Source organism: Mastigoproctus giganteus, chromosome 1, assembly GCF_048544385.1.
Source record: "Mastigoproctus giganteus isolate SK-2022 chromosome 1, ASM4854438v1, whole genome shotgun sequence".
Lineage (NCBI taxonomy): Eukaryota > Metazoa > Arthropoda > Arachnida > Uropygi > Thelyphonidae > Mastigoproctus > Mastigoproctus giganteus.
This window is the reverse complement of record NC_143575.1, coordinates 193,697,028-193,722,697: the sequence shown is the minus strand read 5'-3', so window position 1 is coordinate 193,722,697 and position 25,670 is coordinate 193,697,028. Positions and strand designations below refer to the sequence as shown.

Genomic DNA, 25,670 nt, shown 5'->3' with positions numbered 1-25,670 from the left:
ACATGCTTACTGTTCGAACATAATATATAGTTTCGCAGTGCCCGAAGAGCATCTTCTGTTCCACAACCTGGAGTAAACCCATATTGTCTGCTAGACCAGCCTAAGTTTTTTTCAGTAGAGTTAGTAATCCGTCTCGCCAGCATTCTTTCAAACACCTTTCCTAATCCAGGGAGGAAGGCAATAGGTCGATAAGATCGTGGATCATTCTTCGGCCTAGATGATCCCTTCAGTATCAGTTTTAATAAGGCATCCTTCCATGGTCATGGAAAGACCCCGTCACGCAGGCAGCTATTAAAAACTTCAAGAAGGATCCCTGGTATCAATCGATGAGCCCATTTAATGACCTCTCCTTCAATGAGGTCCATCACTGGGCATTTATTGTTCCTTATGCGTTGTATTGCATCACAGAGTTCAATCAGACTAAAGGGATTCTCGTCATGTACCCCAGAATAAGCATGATTAAGCCTTTTCATCAACATCTGTACCTCATCGTCTTGCTTAGAGATAGTATACTTTCTCTCCAACTCATACTTTTCGCGTCAACTCCTCCAGTAGAGTATGCTGTATCTCAATTATATATTTTAGTCTTGCCAGTACATAGCTTATATACAATTCCCCATGGGTTCTCATTGCTCACTGTTCTAACCAACTTTCTCTAGGCAGGTAATTTTGATTTGGATATCATACACTCTGTATCTTCTGATACTCTACTTTAAGTACATTAACTTCCTCTTCCAAATTGTTACGCCGACTTCTTTGGTACCTTTTCCGCGCTTTATGAACCTGCTTCCGAAGTTGGCTTAACTCACTCGACCACAATTTAACTGGAAGCCTATTACAGTTCTTTTGCTTCATAGATGTGCTGGAAGCCTCAAAGAGAGAGCGATGAAGTAACTCCACTGCATTCTCTCCAGAAATCTGACTGAATGCCCAGATTCTCAAGTAGGACATGAACATGTTCGTCAAATCTATTCCACTTTCTATTTTTGATAGCAAATCGTCGTAACTGTTCCTGAGACGGAGCTAGTTTTGTTATGTCTCTGACAGAAAATACAATGGCCCGATGATCAGAGCAGACCCAATCTGCTCTTAATCGGCAATCGTCCACGATACCAGCTGCCCTTACGTTACAGATTGTCAAGTCAATATTTGATTCTCCATTAACAGTGAAGAAAGTACTATCTGAACTTGGTAGATTTTGTATAAGCAATCCACAACAAGCCAATAATTCATCTAGTTGACGACCACGATCGATCATTTGTAATTCTATCAATCCACAATGCTGATCTTGCGTTAGAATCCATCGCAAATATTATTGAATTACTACCCAAGCGATTTTGAACCAGTTCCATGTACCTGATGTAGATATTAATGTATACATAATGTCTAGATAGAATGATGCTAGATCTGAATCCACCCCTATGCACACCATCTGTGAAGAGCACAGAGGATTTATAACAGTAATAACTATGTCCGTATTAAACACTACAATTTCAGCTCTTAAGTCTGGTTCATCTGAACAGAGTACACGTGCTGAAAGTGGATATCCTGTAGGCCGACCTTTCACTAAGTATGGTACCTGTATGCAGGCTATATCAATATTCTCTCTGCTGCACACTAGTCTAACTTTATCAGCCACCGATCTTGATCTCTGAGCATTAATCTGTAATATACGTAGGTTACCATTCGATTTTGCATTGTACTGATTAAGAATTAAGTGATTATCAATAACTGCCACTAACGTTATCAAATTGACGTGCCCTTTCTTTGACCAACTTAAGTGCATGGTGTCTTGCCAATGATATACAGCAATTTTTCTAGCAGGGATAAGGAGGTGATTATCAACTTGTATAAGGCAATGGTCAGGCCACACCTTGAGTACTGTATACAGGCCTAGAGGCCTCATTTTAAGAAGGATGTAGAGCTGTTGGAACTAGTACAGAGAAGGGCAGCGAGATTAGTGAATGAAACAAAGGGGTGCTCTTACGAAGAAAGGCTTAAGTTTTACAAATTACAGTGTCTGGAGACTGGGCACCTGTGAGGTGATCTGATTGAAGTGTATAAAGCCTTGAATGATTTGAGCATGCTCAGTGCTGATGGGATTCTTCTTCTTGCTCAGAATAATCGCCTGAGAGAGCATAAATTCAAATTGAGGAAGGACGGTTGTAGGATAGATGTGCGGAAGTTTGCCTTTAGCCAGAAGGTGGTTGATTGCTGGAACAAACTTCCATCTGTCGTTGTAGAAGTTCATAGCTTAAATTGATTCATTTCACCCATCCACTCGCTCTAAACATTTGGAGCGAGTGGATGGGTGAAATAAGGGTTTTTTTTTTTTTTTTTTGGCTGATGCTATATAAGCTTGCTTTCTTGCATCATGTGCCTTTGCTAATACTAATGCTAGTGCATTCAAATATTCTGGACACTGTGTACTCCTTACAGAATGATTTGCGGCTCGATTATTTGCCTTACAATTGGAACAGATCGGTTGTTCTCGCTGATGAGTACAGAATGGGTGGGAGTGTCCTATACTTGCATAGTGACTGCAAACAGGGTCTGTTCGGTAACATGTTCTGGCTGTATGACCAAATCCCTGAAAATTGTAGCACGAGGTAACTAAATGAAAGTCATTGAACTTATACGACATGAAGCCAATGAAAATCCTACCATGCAGTAACAAATTACTTCTAATACACCTTGGCATCTGGAGGACCCAACTGTTTCCGGTTTTTGCTTTATTAATACTACAAAAATAGATAAATATCTCATTTCCACTTCCTCCCTGGAGATGTTCATATTTAGTAAATTTTTGTTGTATAAGTCTTCTAACAGGTCATCCTTGTTGATCGTTTTTTCCAGATCATACAATATTAATTTTCGCCCTGGCTCTTTCGGAGTCGGGAGAATCACACCCAATCGTTTAATGCTCTCGCATTCCTTTACCTCTTTTACCTCCTTTTCCGTTTGCTTCTCCAATACCACACCATTATCCATAATCTTCCGAAGCCTCCTTATCCTTTTTATAATCATTTATAATCTATAAATTATAAATTTATAATTTATAGATTATAAATGATGCTAGAACTAGGGGACATAAATTCAAGTTACGGGGGGGAAATGTTTAGATTGGACTGCAGGAAGTTTTATTTTAGCCAGCGAGTTATAAATTATTGGAATAAGTTGCCTTCATGGGTGGTAGAGGCCGACAGTTTGGAGAAATTCAAAGGTCATCTGGATAGTACTTTCGGGTAAGGGAAGCGCATAGGATGATAGGATTAATTTCCTTTTTATTTATTTTTTATTTCATTTTATTATTTTTATTTATTTGTTAATTATTATTATTTATTTATTTATTTAATTTTTGTTTATATCATTGTTTTGTTCGGATTTTTTTTTTTTTTTTTTTTTTTTTGGCTGGTGCAGCATAAGCCATAGGCTTTCTTGCACCATACGGCCGTTACTAATACTAATACTAATACTATCCTAATTTTCTTTAAGCTGCTTTTAAGCTCTTTATTTATACTAAGTATATATTAAGTGCAATAGCATCATTAATACACAGCCATTTCTGAACGAATAGGATATTTATAAGGCGGCATCGTTTTAAGTTAATATCTCATATTGTGAATACCTTTACAACGAGTTGCCATGATATTGCACTACTTCGAATAAGTACCGCTTCACCTAAGGAGAAGACTAATGTTACTTATTCTCAGATAGGTACCACCACCCAGACGGCACCGTTTCAGGACTATTTTGTATTTGTGTGGTATAATAAACTCGACTATCCACTTGTCCCTATTAGACTTAGAAAAGCAAAAAGGTAGAGGGGAAAGTAAATAGTAGGAGTGGAAGAAGAAAAGAAACGGTGTAGAAGAATGAAAGGGACAGTAACTCCTTCAACTTACACCACTCAAAAACTCATCGAATAGGCAACGCTTCCCCAGTGGAAAAGGTTGTTGTTACCTATTCTTGGAAACTCCGGACATCATCAGCCTCCCCCTGGTGCCGTTGCATTGCTATTTTGTATATGTGTGGGATAATAACTCGACTATCCAGTTGTCCCTATTAAACTTAGAAAAGCAAAAAAGGTAGAGGAAAAGTAATAGTAGGAGAAATTTGGCCCTTCGTCGGTGGGAGAAATTTTGCCATCATTGCATCACCTGGGTGATGCAATGATGGCAAAACAGTTATGAAGTATAACTCCACAATATGAGAGATGCCTGATGATGTATGATGTATTTAGACTAAGATGCGTTTAGGGCTAAAGCCGCAAGCTGCGAGCAAATTTAGACTATGTATATATTAAGTGCAATAGCATCATTAATACACAGCCATTTCTGAATGAACAGGATATTTATAAGGCGGCATCGTTTTGAATTATATCTCATATTGTGAATACCTTCACAACGAGTTGCCATGATATTGCACTACTTCGAATAAGTAACGCTTCACCTAAGGAGAAGACTAATGTTACTTATTCTCTTAGGTGAAGCGTTACTTATTTATTTATTTTATTTTTAACATATAATATACACAACAGGCATGCGCCCAGTTAAAGTGTATAACAGAGCAGAAAAAAAGATAACAGAACAAAGATTTACAAAACATAAAAATAAATAGTAGAATAATACACTTTGTACAATGAAAGTTCATTCAAAAATCGGAAAAGTCCAATTCACGGAAATAAAAAAGGTATTCATGATGTCAAGTCTAGCGCCATGAAAAATCGCAGAGAGCAGGTTGCTGCAGGAGATATCATCACACATACACACACGAATTAAAGAGGACATCTTTAGCCCAGAACTCATCGGTCAACTAGTCACCCTACTCCAAATAGTTCTGTGAAACTGTTTCTTGTTCTGCTTTAGTTACTGCTAAACGCACCTCATCACTATTTTTCAATCTTGATCCCTCAGCTGCTTTCACTATCAGAACATCTCCTCCTGTCCCATTCAATGACGAGGAAGATATGCACACCTGACTTAACATACACATTTCTGCCCTTAGTTTGCCCTCGTCCCTCGATGTTCACATGATTCTGAAGTGTTTATGCTGGATTATCTTACTATATAGTTCTCTTACCATATCACTACCTTTATTTTTCAGTCCTTCATTTTTTTGTTTGTATTCCTCCAATTTCACCTCCAAGGATGTAATGTTATCCTTTAAGCATTTATTTTCTGCTCCCAACAAGTAAGCCTTAAACAGTTCCGTAGTAGGCCAGTCTTCCTTGATCTGGAGCTCTCAGTTGTTTACCTTTTTACAAAAAACAAACAAACTATTATTTTTAGGCCATTCGAATAATTCAATTCATCTGCCGTGCGTGCTGTGTGTCTTATGTCTGTTAATTGCGTATGTTCTGTGGTCGATTTGTCTGTTTTGCTGGACGAAAAACTCGTTTCTGGGGGAAAACCTTGCTATCTACGCCTGAGACCGACTGACTCAGCAACGGAGTGAAAAAAGCCCATTAAAGTTCCTCGCGTCATCGACGGGATTCGAACCTAGGCCTTTTCCACCCGGTATGAGGAGGACGGTGACGATACCACTGTGCTACCGCGCAGACTTTACCTTTTTACAGATAGATCGCAGCGTGACAATCGAACCGCATTTCACTCTTGTCAGCATAAAAGAAGATACGGCTACAGTTGAATTAGAAACATCGCCACTAGACGTTTAGGATTGGAAATATTGCCTGGACTGAATCCCGGTTCCTTCTGACTGACGGAAGGACCAGACTATGACGGAAACAGCATGCTCTATAGTGACCCATGCAACCAAATGTAAATAATGTGGGCTGATGATGGCGATATAACGGTGCGGGAAATATTCTCGAGATTCACCTTGGGAACTTTGATACAGTTGTAGAAGAATTTTAGGAGCATCAGCGACTAACGCCATATTGCCCCGTATATGTCTGCGCCGGTAGCATAGCGGTATCGTCATCGTCCTCCCCACACGTGGAAAAGGCCCGGGTTCGAATCCCGTCGATGACGCGCGGAACTTTAATGGGCTTTTTTTTCACTCCGTGGCTGAGTTAGTCGGTCTCAGGCGTAGATAGCAAGGTTTTCCCCTCAGATACTGGGGTTTTTTTCTTCTAGAAAAACAGGCAAATCGATCAGAGAACACACGCAATTTGCAGACATAATATATAAAATGGTATATGTAAGAAATTACGGCTGGCCCTAACATAATAATTTGAATTGCCCCATGTATATGTACTTTCTGTAAATTGAGTGTTTTCTGTTTGCTGAACGAAAAACTCAACTTTCCGGATAGAAAAGTTATGCTACCCTCATCTGTGACCGATTAACTCAGCCGCATTGTGAAAAAGGCCCATAAAAATCCCTCATGTCATCAATGGGACTCGAACTCAGGTCTTTTCCACCCAGTGTGGGGAGTAGGCGATTCTACCAAGTGTGCACCTAGATTCTACCAAGTGAGGGTACCTTTGTTACAGTTGCTTAACATTTGGATGCCACCGGTTATACTGTTTAGTCGTTTGTAGCATAATAGTGTCTGCGCGAGTAGCACAGTGGTATCGTCACCGTCTTCCCCACATCGCGTGGAAAAGGACTGGTTCGAATTCCGTCGATGACGCGAGGAACTTTAATGGACTTTTTTCACTCCGTGGCTGAGTTAGTCGGTATCAGGCATGTATACAAAAGTTTTTCGTCCAGCAAAAGCAGGAAAATCGACCAGAGAACCCACACAATTTACAGACCCAATACACATTTGTAGTTGATGCAGCTGAACGTGACTTTCCAGGTGACCCTAATTTAAATTTTTTTTGCAACATAGTAGTCAGAACACACCATTACCACCACAAAACAGCACATCTACATGGAACCTTGGAACAAGTTATCTGGCAATATCACAAGTTCAGAATTGTAAACGACCCAAGAACGAGAATGAATCCACCCTATTGCGGTAATCTCCCAAGCTACCAGATTTCAATTTGATTGAGCACCTATGGTATGAGGTGGAACTGGTTCTTCAGTGTAGTAAAATGCAACCATCCAATTTGAAACAACTGGAAAGCATTCGCGTCAACATGGACTATCATTTCAGCGCGCTTTCAAACGCCTCGTTGAGATCTTGCTATGACGAATTCTGGGTATTTTGAGAATAAATGGGGGGACTTACTTGCTATTAAGAAGGAGCACATAATAAAGAGGCCATTTATATTGTAGCCAAAACACTATATGACGTATATTTCCATGCACTGATTACTGGAATGAATAGTCAATATGGTGGATGCATAGAGAAGAAAATTCTCGGTTCTCGGGTCATGCATATAAAAGGCGTTGCTTTTTTTTTAAGAAGCTCGTTTTTTTTTTTTTTTATCAGTATCGAATTATTACTATTTTCTTATTATAATAATCACAGGAAATCTAGTTTCTTATTATATTAATTATTGAAATGCGTGTTGTATTTCAGTTGTTATTGAAATCTAGGAGAATATAAGCAAAATATGTTATAAAAATCATAACTGATCTATATCAAAAACAGTTAAATATGCTTATTATTTCTGCTTTGGGTGCCATTTGGAAGACCATATACCAACCATAATAAGCGGTGCTAATTCTGTCTTACAACTTTTCAGGAGGCAGCAAATATAAAATATGATATCTAAATGTTGCATCTCCAAGCAGGACCTGCATTGAGAAATCTTACTTCTGTACCACCAACTAATATGAAAAAAATTCCTATTCCCGGCGAAAAAGAGGATGATCCAAAGGAAGATACAATTCACATTTCGCAGAGTGGACAGAGAACCACATCTAACTGAACAAAATGAGCTTAATGACAAAGTACGTGACTTAAACTATAAACACAACAGGGGAAATTTTAGGAGCAGCACAAATCATGTTCCCTGTTTTTGAAAACTCCCGTTTTTCGACTGCTGCATGTTGCCTGTTTTCAGAGGGCCATTTCATATTTTTATAAGATAATACAGAATCTCTATTCCCTATAATCTCTACAGAACGATAGTCGCCAGCTTTAAGCAAAAATATTTACTCGTATTGCCGGATTGGGTCAGTGTGTAAGTACTTGCCGAAGAAATGTGGGTCCCGGGTTCGAATGCTGGCTCTCGTATGGGTGTTACTATTGTCTAATTTGTTTTAATATGAAATATAAATAGTGCGATATGATTTCAGCAGTCGAATAGCCTGAAAAACTAAATATATTCTACTGTACTGTTAACTACTATACTGTGAATTAGTATTGAATGTCTACCAAAATGGATGATTTAATACATTGCAAATACCCACTTTGGTTATAAAATAAGTTTCCCTATTCAGGAAACCCTAGTGTCAAAACGGTTAGCGCTGTGGAAATCAGTGTGTATGTCATTTAAGGTATGGGAAGCGATTAGTTCAAATTTACGCCACCATGAGAAAAACGGCACTGCACATATGTAAAAGTTTTCATTTACTCCAAGACACGCTGCTTACGCAAATGACATCCTGTTAGATAAAAGCAGAAAGGCCAACGCCACCTTCAATAACCATTATGGCTCTTACAAAAAGGAACGTGCTCTTTTAGTAAAACTGTTCTACCAGAATAATAATCACGTAGTGCTGCATTAGCAGCACTACGTGAATATCGGAAACTTAAAGGTTTCCGTAAAGGACCTTTGACGTCAGTGGGGTTCGAAAACTAAGAAATTTGAAGCGACCGGGAAGTTAGGTGTAATTCCTGGCAGGGGACGACCACGTATTTAACGGAGGTAGTGGATGAAGTGGCGGTTGCAATAGTCAGAATGCGAAACACTACCAGTCGGTAGCGCCTGCCAGAGGTTGTTGTTGTTTGGTTTTTAGGAGCATTAGCAACTAAGGCCATATTGCTCCGAATGCCAGAGGTGTGTCAAGAGAGCTTCCTTAGTCTACTGTACGTGAAGTGCCTCGAATAATTTTACGCTGGTTCCCGTACAAGATTCACGTAGTGCAAGAACTAAAATCTTGTGATCAGCAACAACAAATAGACTTTGCTCTACGATTTCTGGCCCTTATGGAACTTGACGATACATAGTTTCAAATGATCTTGTGGTCTGATGAGGCACATTTCACTCTTCATGGGGCTGTAAATGCACAAAACTACCGAATAAGGGAAACTTCTCGTCCATCTGCTGTGCATGAAACACCACTACAAAGTCCATACGTTACAGAGCGGTGTAGATTCACAGCAGAGTTTATAATCGGACCATTTTTCTTTGAACAGTCTACACCTCATGGCCCATCCGTACTGTGCTCTTCTAAGAGATCACATTATTCTCACTCTGCAAGAAAGGCAATGCTTGAAGACCGTAGTGTTCATGCAATATGGTGCCCCTCCCTATGTTGGTCGACAAGTGAAGGAACTGCGCCGTTCATCATTCGGAAATGATTGCATCATTTCTAGAGACTTTCTGCAGTTCTGGCCAGCCCTCAATCTCAATAGATCTCAATCCCTGTGATTTCTGGCTATGAGGATACCTGAAACAGTTTACCGCGGCGGCATACAGACGCTTGGCGATTTGAAAGCAAGCATTAAACAGCATGTAGCCAACATTCCCAATGAGATGCTACGCAAAACTGTGTCGCACGCACTCTGCCCTTTTCAGAATGTCATCTCAAGTGAAGGAAAGCATGTAGAACAATATTTGTAGATTTCTAAGTTCAGATATTAAAATCTAATCCTAAGTTAAGTACTCCATCTCATGTTTACAGTACCAATTTCTCCTCTAGTAGCGGAAATTTGAACTAATTTTTTTCTTCTTCTGCAAATCGCTTCCCCATACCCTAAATGACATACCCACCGATTTTCACAGCTCTATCTCTAACCGTTTTGACACTAGGGTCTCCTGAATAGGGAAACTTATTTTATAACCACCCGGTATATGGCAATGGCAATGGTCAGGTCACACCTTGAGTACTGCATATAGATCTGGAGGCTTCATTTTAGGAAGGATGTAGAACTGCTGGAACGAGTATAGAGAAGGACAACGAGATTGGTGAGGGTAACAAAGGGGTGCTCTAACCAAGAAAGGCTTCAGTTCTGCAAATTGCAGCATCTGGTGACTAGGTACCTGGTAGGTGACCTGATTGAGGTGTTTAAGTCTTTGAATCGATTAAGCAAGCTCAATGCTGATGAAAATTTTCCTCTTGCTCAGACCACACACATGAGGGGACAGAAATTGAAACTGAGGAAGTACAGTTGCAGAATAGATGTTTGCCTTTTGCCAGCCAGTGGTTGATTATTAGAACAAACTTCTATCTATTGTTATGGAAGTTGATAGCATAAATAAATTTTCATAAATAAAATTTCAGAAGTCGCAGATGACGTCACAACAGCGACACATTTTTTGTGAATGATCAGATTTACTCGGTAGGTGTCCCTAAGGATGTTTCACACCAAAAGAAATCATTTTAAAGGCAGGGTTACGTTGGTTAGAATTTTCTCCAAGGTAAGTATGGTTCTGAGGCTTCAGTATGTTTTCTCTGTAAATTATGTGGATTGTTTAGTCGGTTTGCCATTTTGTTACCCAGTAAGAAACAAAACCCGAATTTAAAAAATTGTGGTGTGCAGTGATTCGCATCTTGATGCACTTCTCTACCTCCTCCATGAGTTTTTGACTAGTTCTCTTTTTAAAACTAGGACTTCTTGTTGTAACTCTCAGTGTTTTAAAACATCTAAACGATTTCAATTGGATTTGAATCTGACTGTAAGTTAGAAATAGCAGGTTTGCCACTTTATTCTCCTCAAAGATTGTTTACTAACCATGCTTTGCTTCTTGGAGCATCGTCACATGAATTCAAATATATTCACCGAATAATGGCCGACACGTTAGGAAGAATAATTGTTGAGCACATCAGAGTATGCATGGACAGAATCTGGATAAGTGATCATTCAGTTGTTAGACCTCTTCCTCACTGTGGATCAATGCAACTAAAAGTAACTGGGAGAGGCTGAAGTGGAATTGCTCTGTCGCAAACACGTGTCTAGGTATGCATTTCTTTGCAGCATTCGTGGCCTAATTCAAAATGTAAAATATCCTAGCATTATCATACTACCATAAGAACAGCGTGGCATATACCCAAATAAATCATGCTACACCGTCAAAGCGTCCATCCACTCCTGAACTGTGCAATGTGATTCTCATTTCATTTCAGCTTCTGGCACTGCAGTAATGGCCCATCTTCCGTTTCTGTATACCAGGACAAGAGACGAGCAGCTGCGTTACTATGGTACCCATTTTATAAAATGTTTTTCTGTTATTCCTATGCATATCCCAATTTTGTCAGCTATGTTTGAAGTCAGCTCTTTAAGGGTGCAGAACATAGAGTGTAGAGTGTGTTTAGTGTCAAATGGCACTAGTGGTTTCCCCCATCTCCGCGTAGTATACATTGTGATTGTGGAACAGAACACTGTCAATGCCAGAGGTTTAAAAGTGTATGGGTTTTGTATATGTGTAGTGTCGTGTACCATTATTCTTTTTTATTTTATTTTATTTATTTTTTTTTTTTCTCGGCCCTCCCTGGGAAGCTCAGGCTAACCCCAGGGTCGGCCAGCCAGAGTTCTCTTTCCACATACCTGGTCCGGCTCCCAGTGCCAGTGACGGTAACTAGCAGTCTGTGGTGTTCCACAGACCCTAGGCTAAGCGGCCAGATGAACAACATAACCCGCACTAAGCAAACATGAACATACACTAACATATGATATCTGGCCTTGACAGTACTGTACTGTCTTACTTCACAAGAGATTCAAATGCGGAGTTGTGCGAAAGCACCGGTGCCGCTTGTCAAAAAACACTATGTCACTATGTCACTATGTACCGTTGTTCCTCTGGTCATTTAGCCGCTGGGCCCTAATGGGTTCCACACTCTGCCCCGTGGAGGCAGACCAGGTACACTAGTATTATAGTTAGTTACTCTGGCAGGTCCTAGCCACTGAAATCTCAGGAAATTGGGTGGCAGGACCTAAAAAAAAATAAAAAATAAAAAAACCGCTACAGATAGGGGTCAATCAAAAGGATTACTGATTATGCAACTGATGTTGTTATTAAGTTTTTTGGTGGAGGGCTCAGACAATTTAGAGATGGTTCAGACACTGGTTATAAGTTAGAGAAGGGGGAGACTGAAGGCTGGGGGGAAAAGACAGAGATAAGGGGTCCATAGAGAAGATGACCCCCAAATCAGTGGAGCAGGCCCATGCCCCACCAGAGGGAAAAGAGGGATGGCGAGGGGGGCAGGTGACCAGGGGTAACCTCTCCCCCTGCCTGGGTGGTGGAGAAAAAGAACCACTCAAGGGAGCGTGGCAAAGAAAGCTTAATGACAGCAACTGAGCTGTGCTTTGGAGTGTCATAGCTGGGACGAAGGTCCCATCCCATCTTGTCTTCTTTTTCAGAGTCTGGCAAAGCTGTCACACTTGGGACTGTATATAATGTTTCCCGCCCAATGTATACTTGTCACTACGAGTTCGGAGCTTCTAGGTCTGGTCGTCAAGTGTGTGGTTATCACTAGACTGTGTCACTAGTACGGGTTTCACCTCGGATTTGTCCCTTTTGTTAAGTCAAAATTAGAGGTGTATATTCACTGCAGTCTGACTTGGGGGCGGTTTCAGGGCTTCTGACCATTTGGTCACTGGGTCAGCAGTGCTGCATAATATCACAATTTGTAAAGAATCTAAATCAGGAAGGTCCAAAACAGTGTTGTCATTCATAGAACAGAGGTCCCATTTTAATTTGTAAAGAGTCTAAATCAGGAAAGTCCAAAACAGTGTTGTCATTCATGGAACAGAGGTTCCACCCCAATAACGATGGTAGTCATTGACAGTCCAGCTTGAAATTGATTCAGTAGACCTGCATAATATCACAGTTTGTAAAGAGTCTAAATCAGGAAGGTTCAAAACAGTGTTGTCGTTCATGGAACAGAGGTCCCATCCCATTAACGATGGTAGTCGTTGACAGCCGAGCTTGAATTTGGGAAGACGAGTTAATCAGGTGTACGTTCGTTCCAGCTGTAGGGATCTCTTCTTCTTGTGAAGAGCTCTTGGCAGTATTGCGAAAAGGCCTTGTACTCTCTGTCGCTGCCCAACAAGTAATGCTCCTGGAGTTTTGGATTGAAGTTAATTCTGGTAATGAATGCAGCGAAAGTCCTCATACAAAGGGCAGTCATACATTAGGTGAGACCAACTTTCCAGCCCTCCACAATGGCAAAGGGGATCATCAAGAATTCCAAGACTTGTGAGTTTGGCTCTGAAGGATCCATGACCTGTTAGCATGAAAGTTGTGTACAGGCCGGGAGATTTCCTGGTGATATCTCCTTTAGTAGAGTTAGCCCATCTATCTTGCCATATATGCTGTAAATGGAGGCTAAGGCGCTTCTTTTCAGCAATCAAGTTATTAGTGGAATCAATGGTGTGATCCATGAACGTCACCGATGTGCCTTTTGATAGTTGGTAGAGGAGCCCGCAACATATCACCTCCAGGTCCAAAGGAAGGGCGCCTGCTAGCACCTGAAGGACATGGGTGCTGACAGTACGGCAGGCCCTGGTAATGGTGAGGATGATAAATCTTTGAATAGTTTCGAGTTTTTTTCTGTTTACTGCTATTTTTGCTCTCGGATGCCATATCCCTGCAGTGTATGTAATCGCCGGTAGAAATACTGCTTTGTAGAATAGCAAGAGAGTGCGGTGGTTGAGGCCCCAATCCCGACGCGTAACTCTGGCGACCAAGGCAGTATAATTCCTTAACTTTGTCTGCAGGTGTTTAAAATGTGGGAGGAATGTAAGTCCTGAGTTCAGGATTATTCCTAGATATTTCAGTTCAGTAGTGAAACATATTGTGGTCTCGTTTATCTTGATTTGTGGACGTCTTCTGAGGGACCCTTTCAGTAAGATGGAATTAGACTTCATTAAAGAGATTTGAAGATTATGATCCCTTTCCCAGTTTTGTAATATCAAGAGAGCCTGATTTGCAGAATTTTCTAGCTGCGCTCTGCAATCTGCAGACACGGCCAGGATCAGATCATCTGCATAGGCCTGGGAAATAACTTCATTCAGGTTAGTGTTGAGGAAGTCATCAAGTACAACATTCCAAAGGAGCGGCCCCATCACCGAGCCCTGGGGACAACCCCTGTAAACCTGGCGTTTGATTCTGCAGTATTGTGCATTGATAATTATTTCTCTAGCTGTGAGGTAGCTTCTTATGGTGTTATAAAGGTTTCCGGGAAGACAGGCACGTCTTAGTCGGCTGAGGACGCTCGGCCACCACAGTGAGTCGAACGCCCCAGCAAAGTCTATGGCAATCATCAGGAAATATTTTCTATTGGAGTTTGTGGCAGTTGTAAGGATATTCTGGAGTGCGTCAACTGTGGAGCATCCTTGTTTGAAACCATATTGGCTTGTATAGGATAAATTTGCTGCATTATAATGTACTGTAATTCTACTGTGTAGTATTCAAAAAGCTTGCTTAGCACAGATAACAAGGCAATCGGTCTATAAGAAGATGGGATTTCTGGAGGCTTGGTTGGGTTTTTCCGAATCAGGCGTATGTTAGCTATCTTCCAATCGGATGGGAAGACTCCTGTCTGCAGGCAGTGATTGAAAAGGTCGAGGATGAGGTATGGGGAATGCTCCACAGTCTTCCTTATAATCTCTGGTTCAAGTAGGTCCTGTCCTGGACATTTGTTGTTGTGGAGTCTATCAGTTGCGGTGTGCAGCTCCTCAGTAGTGGAGGGCGGCCCTTGATGTAATGGACTGTATATTCTGTTGTCCTGGCAGAGTTGTTGTTGTTGACTTGTACTAGGATCCATTGCTGGTTGGATAATTGTATCCAATATGTTATTGATGGTTCTGTCCCATGAGGTTGTTATGTTACCTTGAGGGGTTATTGTTGCTGTCATTACCTCCCCTCTTGGGAGTTTGTTGGTTGTGATTTTATAAACTATACCCCAGGGATCGGTTTTTCCGGTTGTGGAAACTAGTTGTTCCCATGATGTTTGCTTGCGTTTCCTGATAGTAGCTGTGTATATATTTCTAGTGTCTCTGTATTGCTGGCGGAGAGCCTCTAACTCTGCAGCTGGTCCGGACCGTCGCGCTCATTGGAAGGCTCTTCTTCTGAAGTTGACCTCCCACCGGAGGCGCTGCAGTTCTGGGCAACACCACGGGACAGAAACAGGAATGGGTTTCTTCCTAGGAATGGTGCAGTTACTAGCTTCTATAATTATATTTGTGACTTTTCTCTGGTAGTCATCAGGATCTCTGGGATGGTTGCAGCTGCTGGGCTAAGGCGCGCAGCTGCTCCGCTAAAATGTCCCATTTTCCTCTGGAGATGGCATACCTTTGAGGGGTGAATCTTGGAGTTGGGATTCTATCTGGTATGTTATGGCCCTGTGGCCTGAGGTGGTCCAGAAATCCTGGACGGCCCAACCCACGATGAAGTTTGATATATTTCTCGTAGCCAAGGTGACATCAATTGTGGATTCCCACAGGGTATTATAAATGGTGGGAAGGTTGTTCGGCCTGTTTAGAACAGTAAGCTGGGAATTTGCCAGAAAATCTTCAAGTTTTTGGCTGTTTCTACAGCCATGCCTGTCAGCAGTAGTGCTGAACCAAACAGATGACCTGCAGTTGACGTCAGCACCGATGATGATCTTCTCATTTGGGAGAGTTGTGAGGACGATCTCCAGATACCTCGTGTATGGAAGTATATCAACCCCTGGTCTGCAGTATAATGAGACTATATAAAAATTTCCCAGGTGGCTGATGATGTGGGCACATGCCGCCCAGGCTGTGCATAAATGGGGGATTTTGGTAACAGTTATGTCAGGGTTCCTAGTTGCTATTGCAGCCCAGGGGGCCTCTTCATCAACTTGAGTAATTTTATATGTGAGGGGGTACCCCTGACCTGATTTGCATAGGTGTATGGTTCCTGTAAGATCAGAATATCAAAGTTGTCTTCCTCTGCTTTTATTCTTCGCTATTCAGCTACAGCTTTTGCCCGTTGTGCATTTATTTGGAGTATCTTCAGGACGCTGATGTTGTATGGTTTAAGACGTTGACCATAATCGGTCTTTGATTGGTGTAAACTCTTCGCCTTTAAATATATCGGACATTTGTTGTCAGGGCTGGAGTGCTCGTGAGGCATCTTCTGTCCCTTGCAATTTGCACAGACGGGCAGTTTTTCTTTATTAGGGCACGTATTATACTCGTGGCCCTTTTCAGCACAATGGCCACTAGTAGCAGCAGCCTAGGTACAGGTGTGAGTGGTGTACCCAAACCTGCAGCATTTAAAGCATTTGGGTACAGCCACGTGCTCCCTGAAGCGGTGGCTGCCCCAATTTATGAAAACTCTGTCTTGGTGAATGACTGTTTGCCAAGCTATAGGGGCAATTTCAAAAATCCAGTTTACACTGTGTCCATTTCTAGACTTTGTGTGGTACTTTGGAGTGATAATTTCCTCCAGGTTGACGTCTGGAAGTGTTCTCTGGATATTTCTTCCATATAGCTCCTCCCGCACCTGAGTAGGGGTGAGATCTTTGTCATCGTCAAAGACGATAATGGAGGGTCCTCTTTTCTTTGGCGGCGCAGCTATGAGCCCAAACATTGGTATCTTCGGGTTGTTCATAATATCAGCAGCTTCTTGGCCAGATTCAGTTTCTATGATTACCCCCACATTTCGGGTCTTTCTAATTGACTTGATCCTAGTGTTTTGGAAGTCTGTGGTCAATTCTGTAATTACTGTCTGTTTTATTTCCTCACTGGTTTTTGTATATTCTGGGTGTGTGGGAACAACCAAGTGTGGTTGTTCCCACGCACTTGGTTGTTCCCTGAGAACAACCAAGTGTGGTTCCTTTATGAGAGTCTTCTTTCTTGTTATTGGTGCCCTATTTATGTTAGGTGAACTGGGTTTTGAATTCCCCAGCGCATCAGCATAAGAGCAGGAGCGCTGCTGGTTTTTTGATTTCCGCTCTACTTGATTGGCCTCTAACTTGGCCTGAGCCTTCTCGTTTTCAATGTCAGAATTTAGTAAAATGAGTTCCATCTTACCCCAGATTTGAATTATTTCTCCTCTGAAAGTAGTGGTGATTTGATTGTCCGATTTGGCCATTAGTGTTTCTATCTCTGACCTGAGGGCAAAAACTTGATCCATAAGGGATCCCTCGGGGAGGGTGGACATATCAAAGATGATGCCAGGTAAATTGGCCTCTATTGGTTGGGTTGTCTCTTGTGGTGGTGGTTCATTGTAGCCCTTAGTACCATTCTTAAGGACACTAGGATGTGTAGCGTCTGTATCAATGCGCGCTCGAAAGGTAGGTTTGCAGGGCTGGTCAGTCTCTTCTACTTGTTGGGTAGAGTCATTCTCGTGCTGTTCCAATATTTCTTCCTTGGATGGAGATAATTGAAAAACAGGACTGTTTTGTTTTTTCTTTGCCATAGACCTTGTAATGTGCGTTTGGGGGAAAAGCAGTGATTCCCTTTTTTTAGGTTCCTCATCCGAAGGTCCCAGTTCAGCGGCCTTCAACAGCACGACTACAAGGTTTCACAATTTGTTCTTCTCTTCAGACGTATTGCTTATCTTGATGGCGATCAAAAAAAGGGGGTTTAAAGCAGCACAGTCCGCTGAGGAAGTAGGAACTGTAACAGGTACCCTCCAACCGCTGAGGAAGTAGGAACTGTAACAGGTACTCCAATCAGTTTAATTTGCTCTCGTAGCGGCACTCAGTTTATTTCCGACCACGAGACACTGCAGTAATAACACTAACCGATGCAATACGGCGGAAGTCTTTGAAATTACACAGGGAGGATTCCCCCCCCCCCCAAGTAAAAACTCAGCTGTAGCTGTGGCAAGCTAACTAAAAGACAGCCGCCTCCCCTAAATTATCGCTACGTCGACCGCGTGGTCAGATCCGTAGCCGACAACGTACAGTACAAGAACGGACACAACTAAGTTAAACCCACAAGAAAAACTAAAATTAACTTACTCCATTTGTAGCACTTCTATGGCTGATTCCATTGATTATCAGGTATTATAAGATTATATCCGGAAAACACAAAAATAATAAACATAAGTTGCAGCACATTTACAAGCCAGCAATCTAAGGAGCAATAGCAGCGCCCTCCTCCTTTAAGGGTGCATTTGCTGTTCCTTCTTACTGTCCGTTTCATCTGATGATATGTTCTAAGTATCATGAATGGTGGTTTACCACGCTTTGAATGAATGGCCAGGTTATTTACTAGCTGCTTTCGGAGTAAAATGTTTCCATGCTGTAATTTTGAGGGTCCCACTCTTCTTTGTCATTCTGCTATCTGTCGAATAACATGAAAATTGTGTGCGAATCTGCCATCACACCTTTTGTAAAAGAGGCCAGCTCATTTTACAAACTGATCTAGCAAAATGTGGAGCCCTGAGCTAACTTTGCTTTGTTGCTCGCGCCATCATTCCATTCATATAAGCGGAAAAAGGTTTTAAATTAAAAAATAAAATATAAATTTTTCAATGTAATTTTACTGTTTATTTCATTCAGCTCAACTTCATCTTTGAAAAGTCCGGCCTGGTGGCCACTGATACTGGTAACGTGACAGAATTCTCAGCGCCACGAAAAGATTTGCGGATGATGCAGTTAATTTGTTTGAGCACGTGAATTGCAATATTTTCATGGAGAATAACTCCTTCGAAATGGTTTTTTGGTAAATATTTCAGTTACTTGTATAAATCGAGGCACGAGATGCCATCACCATCTTTAAGCAGAATTCATAAATCTATAAAAATTGTTAAGCAGTTCGTCGATTCCCATTTATGTGGAATAATTCAAATTGTATAGAAAATGGAATTAATCACTTTTTGCAATCAACTCAAACCTGTTTTTCAGTGACTGATTGCTTATCTAAAATTTTGAATATTTGTGAATTCTTGCTCATATTTTCCAGAAAATGTAACGAAAAAAAAAAAAAAAAAAAAAAAAATACCCCAGTTTTATCTCCCAGGGAACTTGGGATGCTGCTTGGCAAATATTAGTTTCAGATTGTACAGCCATCCCGTACATACTCTAATGAAAATTTCAGAGCAGTGTTTCAGTTGCAAGTTGTGTATGTTAAGCTCCACAGCAACTAAAGTGTCAGCATATTGTTTCTGCAATTGCAGGTATTATTCGGCCGATTTACTGTTTGCTTGGCAAAAAAACTGGAGTTTTCGGGAGAAAAACTCATGCAACCCTTGTCTGAGACCAATTATCTCAGCAAGTTCCCAAAAAATAAATAAATAAAAAATAAAAAGCTCATAAAAGTTTCTAGCATCATGGATACAATTGTGAGTAGCATAGTTGGTATTATCACCGTGCTTTGCACATCGGGTGAAAACGTCCTAAGTTGGAATCCTGTAAATAACGCGAGGAATTTTTACGGGCATTTATACAACGTGGCTGAGTTAGTCAGTTTCAAAGGAGGGTGGCATGATTTTTCCTCCCGGAAACTCGGGTTTTTCGTCCAGTAATCAGCAAATCGAACAGAGAACTCTCAATTTACAGACATAATATACAGTATAGCTAAATATGGTCTAAATCGCTGATTTATTGACAACAACAGCACCGTTGACCGTATTTCTCAAAGGTCTGAGTTCGAATACCGCCATTGACGGTATTCAAACTCAGACCGTTCTATCACCATCCTCTTACTGTGAGTGTGAGAGATTGGTGATTATAACCACTGTGCTACGCTTGAGGACACTGCTTCAATGTAAATAAAATAAACTTTTGAAAGAATTTTTTTTCTTCTGGATAAAAATGGTGGAAAAAAGTAGCGAGTTAGGGTTAAATTTGAAAGTGTCTGCAATTGTGCTGACACACGATAGGAGGAAGTATATGATGAGAGCCTTGTTAAACAATTCGGCCCTGGAGAGATTGTGCCAAGCTCACGGGGTAGAATATTTTCCAGCGTGGTGTGTGCTTGTTAACAGGAGAGACTGCTTCTACAGGGATGAGAGACACTTAAATAGAAAGGATGCAAGAATATTTGCTGATGCTATCAAGGCAGTGTTACGTGGGTCGGAAAACTGCTAGATTGGGGGATACACACACTAAAAGATTAACGGTTGCCGCAGGCAGATGCGAAAGTGATTCTTGCACTGCTTTTATTCTAATGAGTAGCAGCCTAGAGAGCAAGTTTCTGGGAGTCATCATGCAACAAGTAAAAACATGGGTTGTGTTAGGTTAACTAAGAATAAGAACAAGTGCATGTATACTTGCATGTACACCAATGCTAGGAGTATAGTAAATAAAATTGACGAATTTGAAGTGCTGATCAAGACATCAAAGGCAGATATTGTTGGGATATCAGAGACGATGTCACACAGATATAAGCAGTGCAGAATTAGAATTTGGGGAGTAAAATGTGTACAGAAAGGACAGACAGGGTAGGAAGAAAGAAGGGGTATGCTGTTAGTTAAGAAACACATAAAATCTAAGGAAGTGCATCCGATTCACACGGATGGAGAGTGCAATGTTGAATCTGTTTGGTGTGACATGAACACTGGGAAAGAGAAAATGAGAGTAGAAGTATGTTATAGGCCTAATGACTCTAATGAAGAAAATGAACAGTTGTGCAGAGAAATAGAATGGGCCAGTAAATCAGAATGTCTTTTATTTGGGGATTTTAACTTTCCAGATATTGACTGGAACTTGTGGATTGGTCACTCGCACGCTAGCAAGATTATTGTGGATTTATTGGAGGATTGTTTACTACAGCAACATGTTCGAGGGGCAACCAGAGGGAGTAGTACCCTTGATCTGATTATCAGCAGTGATTATTCATGCATTAAGAATTTGCAGATAAAGGAACAACTAGGTGACAGTGATCACAGTATGGCGCCTCCGTAGCCAGGTGCGGTGCGAAGCACACTCTTCTTGATTAGACCGGGGTTCGAGCCTGTGACCACCAAATACGGAGAATACGGAAAGGTCAGGGAATGACCACCGCATATCCCCAGAGCAATATGGCCTTAGTTGCTAATGCTCCTAAAAACCAAATAACAAACAACAAACAACAGTGATTACAGTGTACTGATGTGGGATTTTCTTAAGGATATAACTATCATCAAGGGGAAAATTGAAGGGTGTTTGTTTTCGTAAAGGTGACTACAGTGGTCTCAGACAATTTTTAAATTCTATACAGTGGGATCAACTGATGTTACCAACGGTGAATTCTAAATGGGAAGCGTTCGGGGATTTAATCTTAATCTTGGAGGCTACTAGGCTTTTCATACCAACTAAGAAATATTATCAATATCCAACTAGAATTCTAACTAGAAATAATCAATATCCAACTAGAATTCTCATTAATTCTAGTTGGAATTCGGATGAATTAATGAGACTTGTGGCATAAATTATCAGGCAAGACAGAAGCCTATGGCAGATATAAGGTAGTCTGCAATCAAGTCACAAAGGAGGTTAGGCAGGCGAAGGCAGGTTATGAGAAATCTTTGGCAAAGGACACAAAGAAAAACAGCAAATAGTTCTTTACTTATGTAAACTCTAGAAGGAAGGGGATGAATCAGTTTGGTCCACTTAAAATAGATGGTAAGACTATTGATGATCCTGATGAAGTAGCTGATAAAGTGAATGAGTATTTTGCATCTACAAGCATACATGAGGAGTTATTCAAGGAGGGGAATGCCAGAAGTTTATCAAACTCTAACAGGGACATAAGTGATTTTGTAATAACCGAGAGCAAAGTGGAGGATAAATTGTTGAAGTTAAACATAAAAAAAAAGGCACCTGTGGCAGATGGAATCTATCCAGTTATAATTAAGGAGGCAGCAAGGAAAGTAAGCAGATCCTTAGCCGTAATTATGAGAGAATCCTTAGAGTCAATGGACGTCCCCATGCAAACGTAGATATGCAAACGTAGCCCCAATTCACAAAGGGGGTTCAAAGGGTGACACAAATAATTATAGACCTGTTAGTTTAACTTCTGTTTCTGGGAAAATAGTGGAGTCACTGGTTAAGGAGGTGATACAGGATCACCTAGACAAGACAGCAGTAATAGTTCAGACACAGCATGGGTTTGTAAAGGAGAAGTCTTGTCTGACCAATTTGATTGGATACTACGATGTTGTCACAAAGGAACTGGATGCAAAAAATAATTTTGATATCATAATTGTACTTGGATTTTCCTGAAATCCAAGTACACTGTACTTGGATTTCAGGAAAGCTTTTGATACTGTTGCACGTGGAAGACAGCTGTACAAATTGGAGCAGTATGGCGTTAAGGGCAAGTTACTACAATGGATAAAGGGATGGTTGAGTGGAATACAGCAGAGTGTGGTAATAAGTGGACACCGATGTACGTGGACTAACGTTATTAGCGGAATCCACCAGGGTACACCGATGTACGTGGACTAACGTTATTAGCGGAATCCACCAGGGTTCGGTGCTGGGTCGCATTGTTGTTTTGTGTATTTGTCAGTGATATCGATGAAGGTATATCATGCTTAATGTCCAAGTTTGCAGATGATAAAAAAGTTGGCAGGGTTGTCAATGACAGTAAAGACAGTATGTTGCTGCAACAGGATCAAGAAAAGTTAGGCAGATGGGCTGAGAAGTGGCAACTGAAGTTTAAAATTGACAAATACAAAGTATTCCATATGGGCAGTACTGACCCAAGAGAAATGTACCAACCATGTGGTACTACACTCCGGGAGGTGGAGAATGAAAAAGATCTGGGGGTAACTGTTCAGTCAGATATGAAGTTCTCTGAGTAGTGGAAACGGGCTTCCAGAGCACGTCCTGGAGTTTTGTCAATGATATATAGGAATTTTGCTAGCAGAGACAAGGAGTTAATTATGCCTTAGTATAAGGCAATGGTCAGGCCACACCTTGAGTACTGTATACAGGTTTTGCGGCCTCATTTTAGGAAGGATGTAGAGTTGCTAGAACGAGTACAGAGAAGGGCAACAAGATTGGTGAGAGGAAGAGAGGGGGTGTTATTACGAAGAAAGGCTTAAGTTCTGCAAGTGCAGCATCTGGAGACTAGGCACCTGCGAGATGATCTGATTGAGGTGTATAAGGCCTTGAATGGTTTGAGCAGGCTCAGTGCTGACGGGATACTTCCGCTTGCTCAGATTAAAAACCAGAGGGGGCATAGATTCAAATTGAGGAAAGACAGTTGTAAAATAGATGTGCGGAAGTTTACCTTTAGCCAGCGGGTAGTTGATTGCTGGAACAGACTTCCATCTGTTGTTGTTGAAGTCGATAGCTTAAATAAATTTAAGGCTGAACTAACAAACATTAGGAGAGACCGGATGGGTGAAATGGAAAGATTTTTTTTTTGGCTGAATATTATTATTATTATTATTATTATTATTATTATTATTATGTACACGGTACAAGGAAGCCTGAGGCGTATACTGCACCAACAAAAAAAAAAAAAAAAAAAATCCTGAATTACCCTCAGAGAGAATGAGAGAGAGAGAGTTAAAAAGTAGAAGGGAATCACCTGAAAGAAAATAATGATGATATCCAGCTCAGAACCCTGGGTGTGTGTGCCAAGCCCATACTCACCAGATGTGAGCTCCTGGGGTTATGCAGCTTGCTTTCTTGCATCAACTAATGCTAATCCTAAATTATTTTTGTAAGTCCTTTTAATTTTCCTTTCTCTTCTTCTTAGTTTTAGCATTATGGGCGCTATTTTGAAAAACACTGAAAATATAAAATTCGCCCAAACTTCTCTACTTGGCTAATACATTGCATGATGGGAAGAAATGTTTTGTAAATTATTAGCCAATGTTTTGATTTGGTGCCGCTGTTGAACGCGATTGGTATAACATTTTGAGGAGGTAAATAGCATCCGTCGTGTACAGTTCCTTTTAATCAATCTATTGTTTTAATGAGTAATAATAAAAGTTTTTTTAGATTAACGGCACCTAACCAAAAATAAAGATGAATAAATTAACAATTCTGATGTATTTTTCCAAGTTTGCGTGATTATTGAAACGAATGATCTGGTATCTGCAATTTTTTGTATTTTAGCAATATGATAATATAATAGACACATAGGGAGGTGTGTTTAAGGTTTTTAAGCATGTACATAAAACACAGGTGAGCCTTATCTGCGAAGCATTTTATTTGTAATGCAAGTCCCTCTCCCCTTCCATCGCATGTTCATAGTTCCTGCAACCTTGGCTATCACATTCATAGCGAAACCTTATAATTTGAGGGCTTGATACCTTTAAAACAATCTTTTTGTGAACATTAAACTTTTGTTTATTGTAGCAGGTTGTTTATAAATCAAGTACATAAATATATGAAGCTTACTATGCTCAAATATTTGATAACTTTCGCCTTATAAGTTAAATTGTTTCTGATTGTTGGCTACCATACTGATGGATTCCTAGTCTTCCCTCTGGTGAGGTCACAATAATCACCAAAATAGTTATTTGGTTTTACATTACAAATAACTAGTATTATACTTTTCTTAGAAGTGTTCTTTATGGCATAATGTATGCTAACCTTCCAATTTGAGAAATTCCCTTCTGAAAGATATTTTCAGACATAAAAGTTTCCTGTAATGTTTATAAAATGTTGATTCAAATACTAGCATTAAGCTCAGATAATGTATTTAAAGTTTGTTTTTTTCATTTATGTTAATTTTTTTATCTTATCTAGCAAAAACTATTTTAAAATAAATTCCACATCAGAAATGCAGAATGTACATCTAGCAGTAGAAGATGATAATGATGATTTGTACACAGGATATAATGAAGTTCATCCTTCTCTAGATATAAATGTAAGTTAGAATAAAAATTATAATACAGGTTTTTTTTTTTTAATCATTAACATCAAAAAAATCAATATACATTTTATTGTAAAAAATTGACACCTGTTTTATCATAAAATTTTGCTTGCTTTTCAATAGGTGGCTTTATAGTTTCTGATATTAATTTTCTCTGATCATATCCTCTTTTATTTGTGCTAAGTACAAATACATACTACAGTATACTAAGACAATTTTCAGTGATCTCAGAAAATAAAAGATCAGTGTTGCTGTTAAAGATTATATTTTTCAATGCCTGTTATATAAAAAATATAATATAGACATGACTTACTTTTTATAATTGTTTCATGTCTAAAAAGGTCTTGTGCTTTTTTAATTTTTGTTTTGTTGAATTAAATATCATGCAACATTTAGTATATTTTATTTTGAGTTATTATCCGAGGACTGATGTGCCACTGATAGCTGTCTATCTTCCCACAGGTGAGATAGTAACTATTAAAAAGGCCATCTAGGTTGTAACCACATTATAAATAAATAGACTCATTCTTATTATTATGAGAAGTACTGGTTTTTTTTATGTGTAGTATCAATACAAGTCTGTTGTGTTTGCATCCTTCCATCTTCTTCTTTCATCTGTTTCTCTTTTCCACTTTCCAATGAAAGTGATAAGTTTGTCTTATTTTGAGATTTTATAAGGTTTTAGCCAGATTGTAAATTTTAACCTATAACTACATGTGCATAGAAATATTTGTTAATCATTTAGTGCACATGTCATGTCATTGCTGCTTGTGTTTGAAGTGCATTTATTTTATCATGGTTTTCAAGTGTGAAAATTGTAAAATTTGGAACATCATACAAGTGTAAAACTTTTCCAACACTTAGGAAAATTTTCTTCTCATATGTTGGAAATGATGCATCAG

General features: G+C 40.1%; 1 protein-coding gene across 4 annotated transcripts in view; it reads left to right on the top strand.

Annotated features, from left to right (window-relative positions):
* Positions 1-23,761: 23,761 nt before the first annotated feature.
* The window catches only part of nompB (intraflagellar transport protein 88-like protein nompB), a 226,029-nt gene continuing 224,120 nt past the window's right edge, over positions 23,762-25,670 (top strand). For 3 of the 4 annotated variants that reach the window (XM_090383697.1, XM_090383706.1, XM_090383689.1), the window contains exons 1-2: positions 23,928-23,980; positions 24,642-24,762. In XM_090383697.1, the coding sequence (XP_090239823.1) occupies positions 23,973-23,980; positions 24,642-24,762 (129 nt within the window). In that variant the 5' untranslated portion in view covers positions 23,928-23,972. Of the gene's footprint in view, positions 23,813-23,927; positions 23,981-24,641; positions 24,763-25,670 lie in introns of those variants that run through there. The other variant, XM_090383716.1, reaches the window with a different exon arrangement.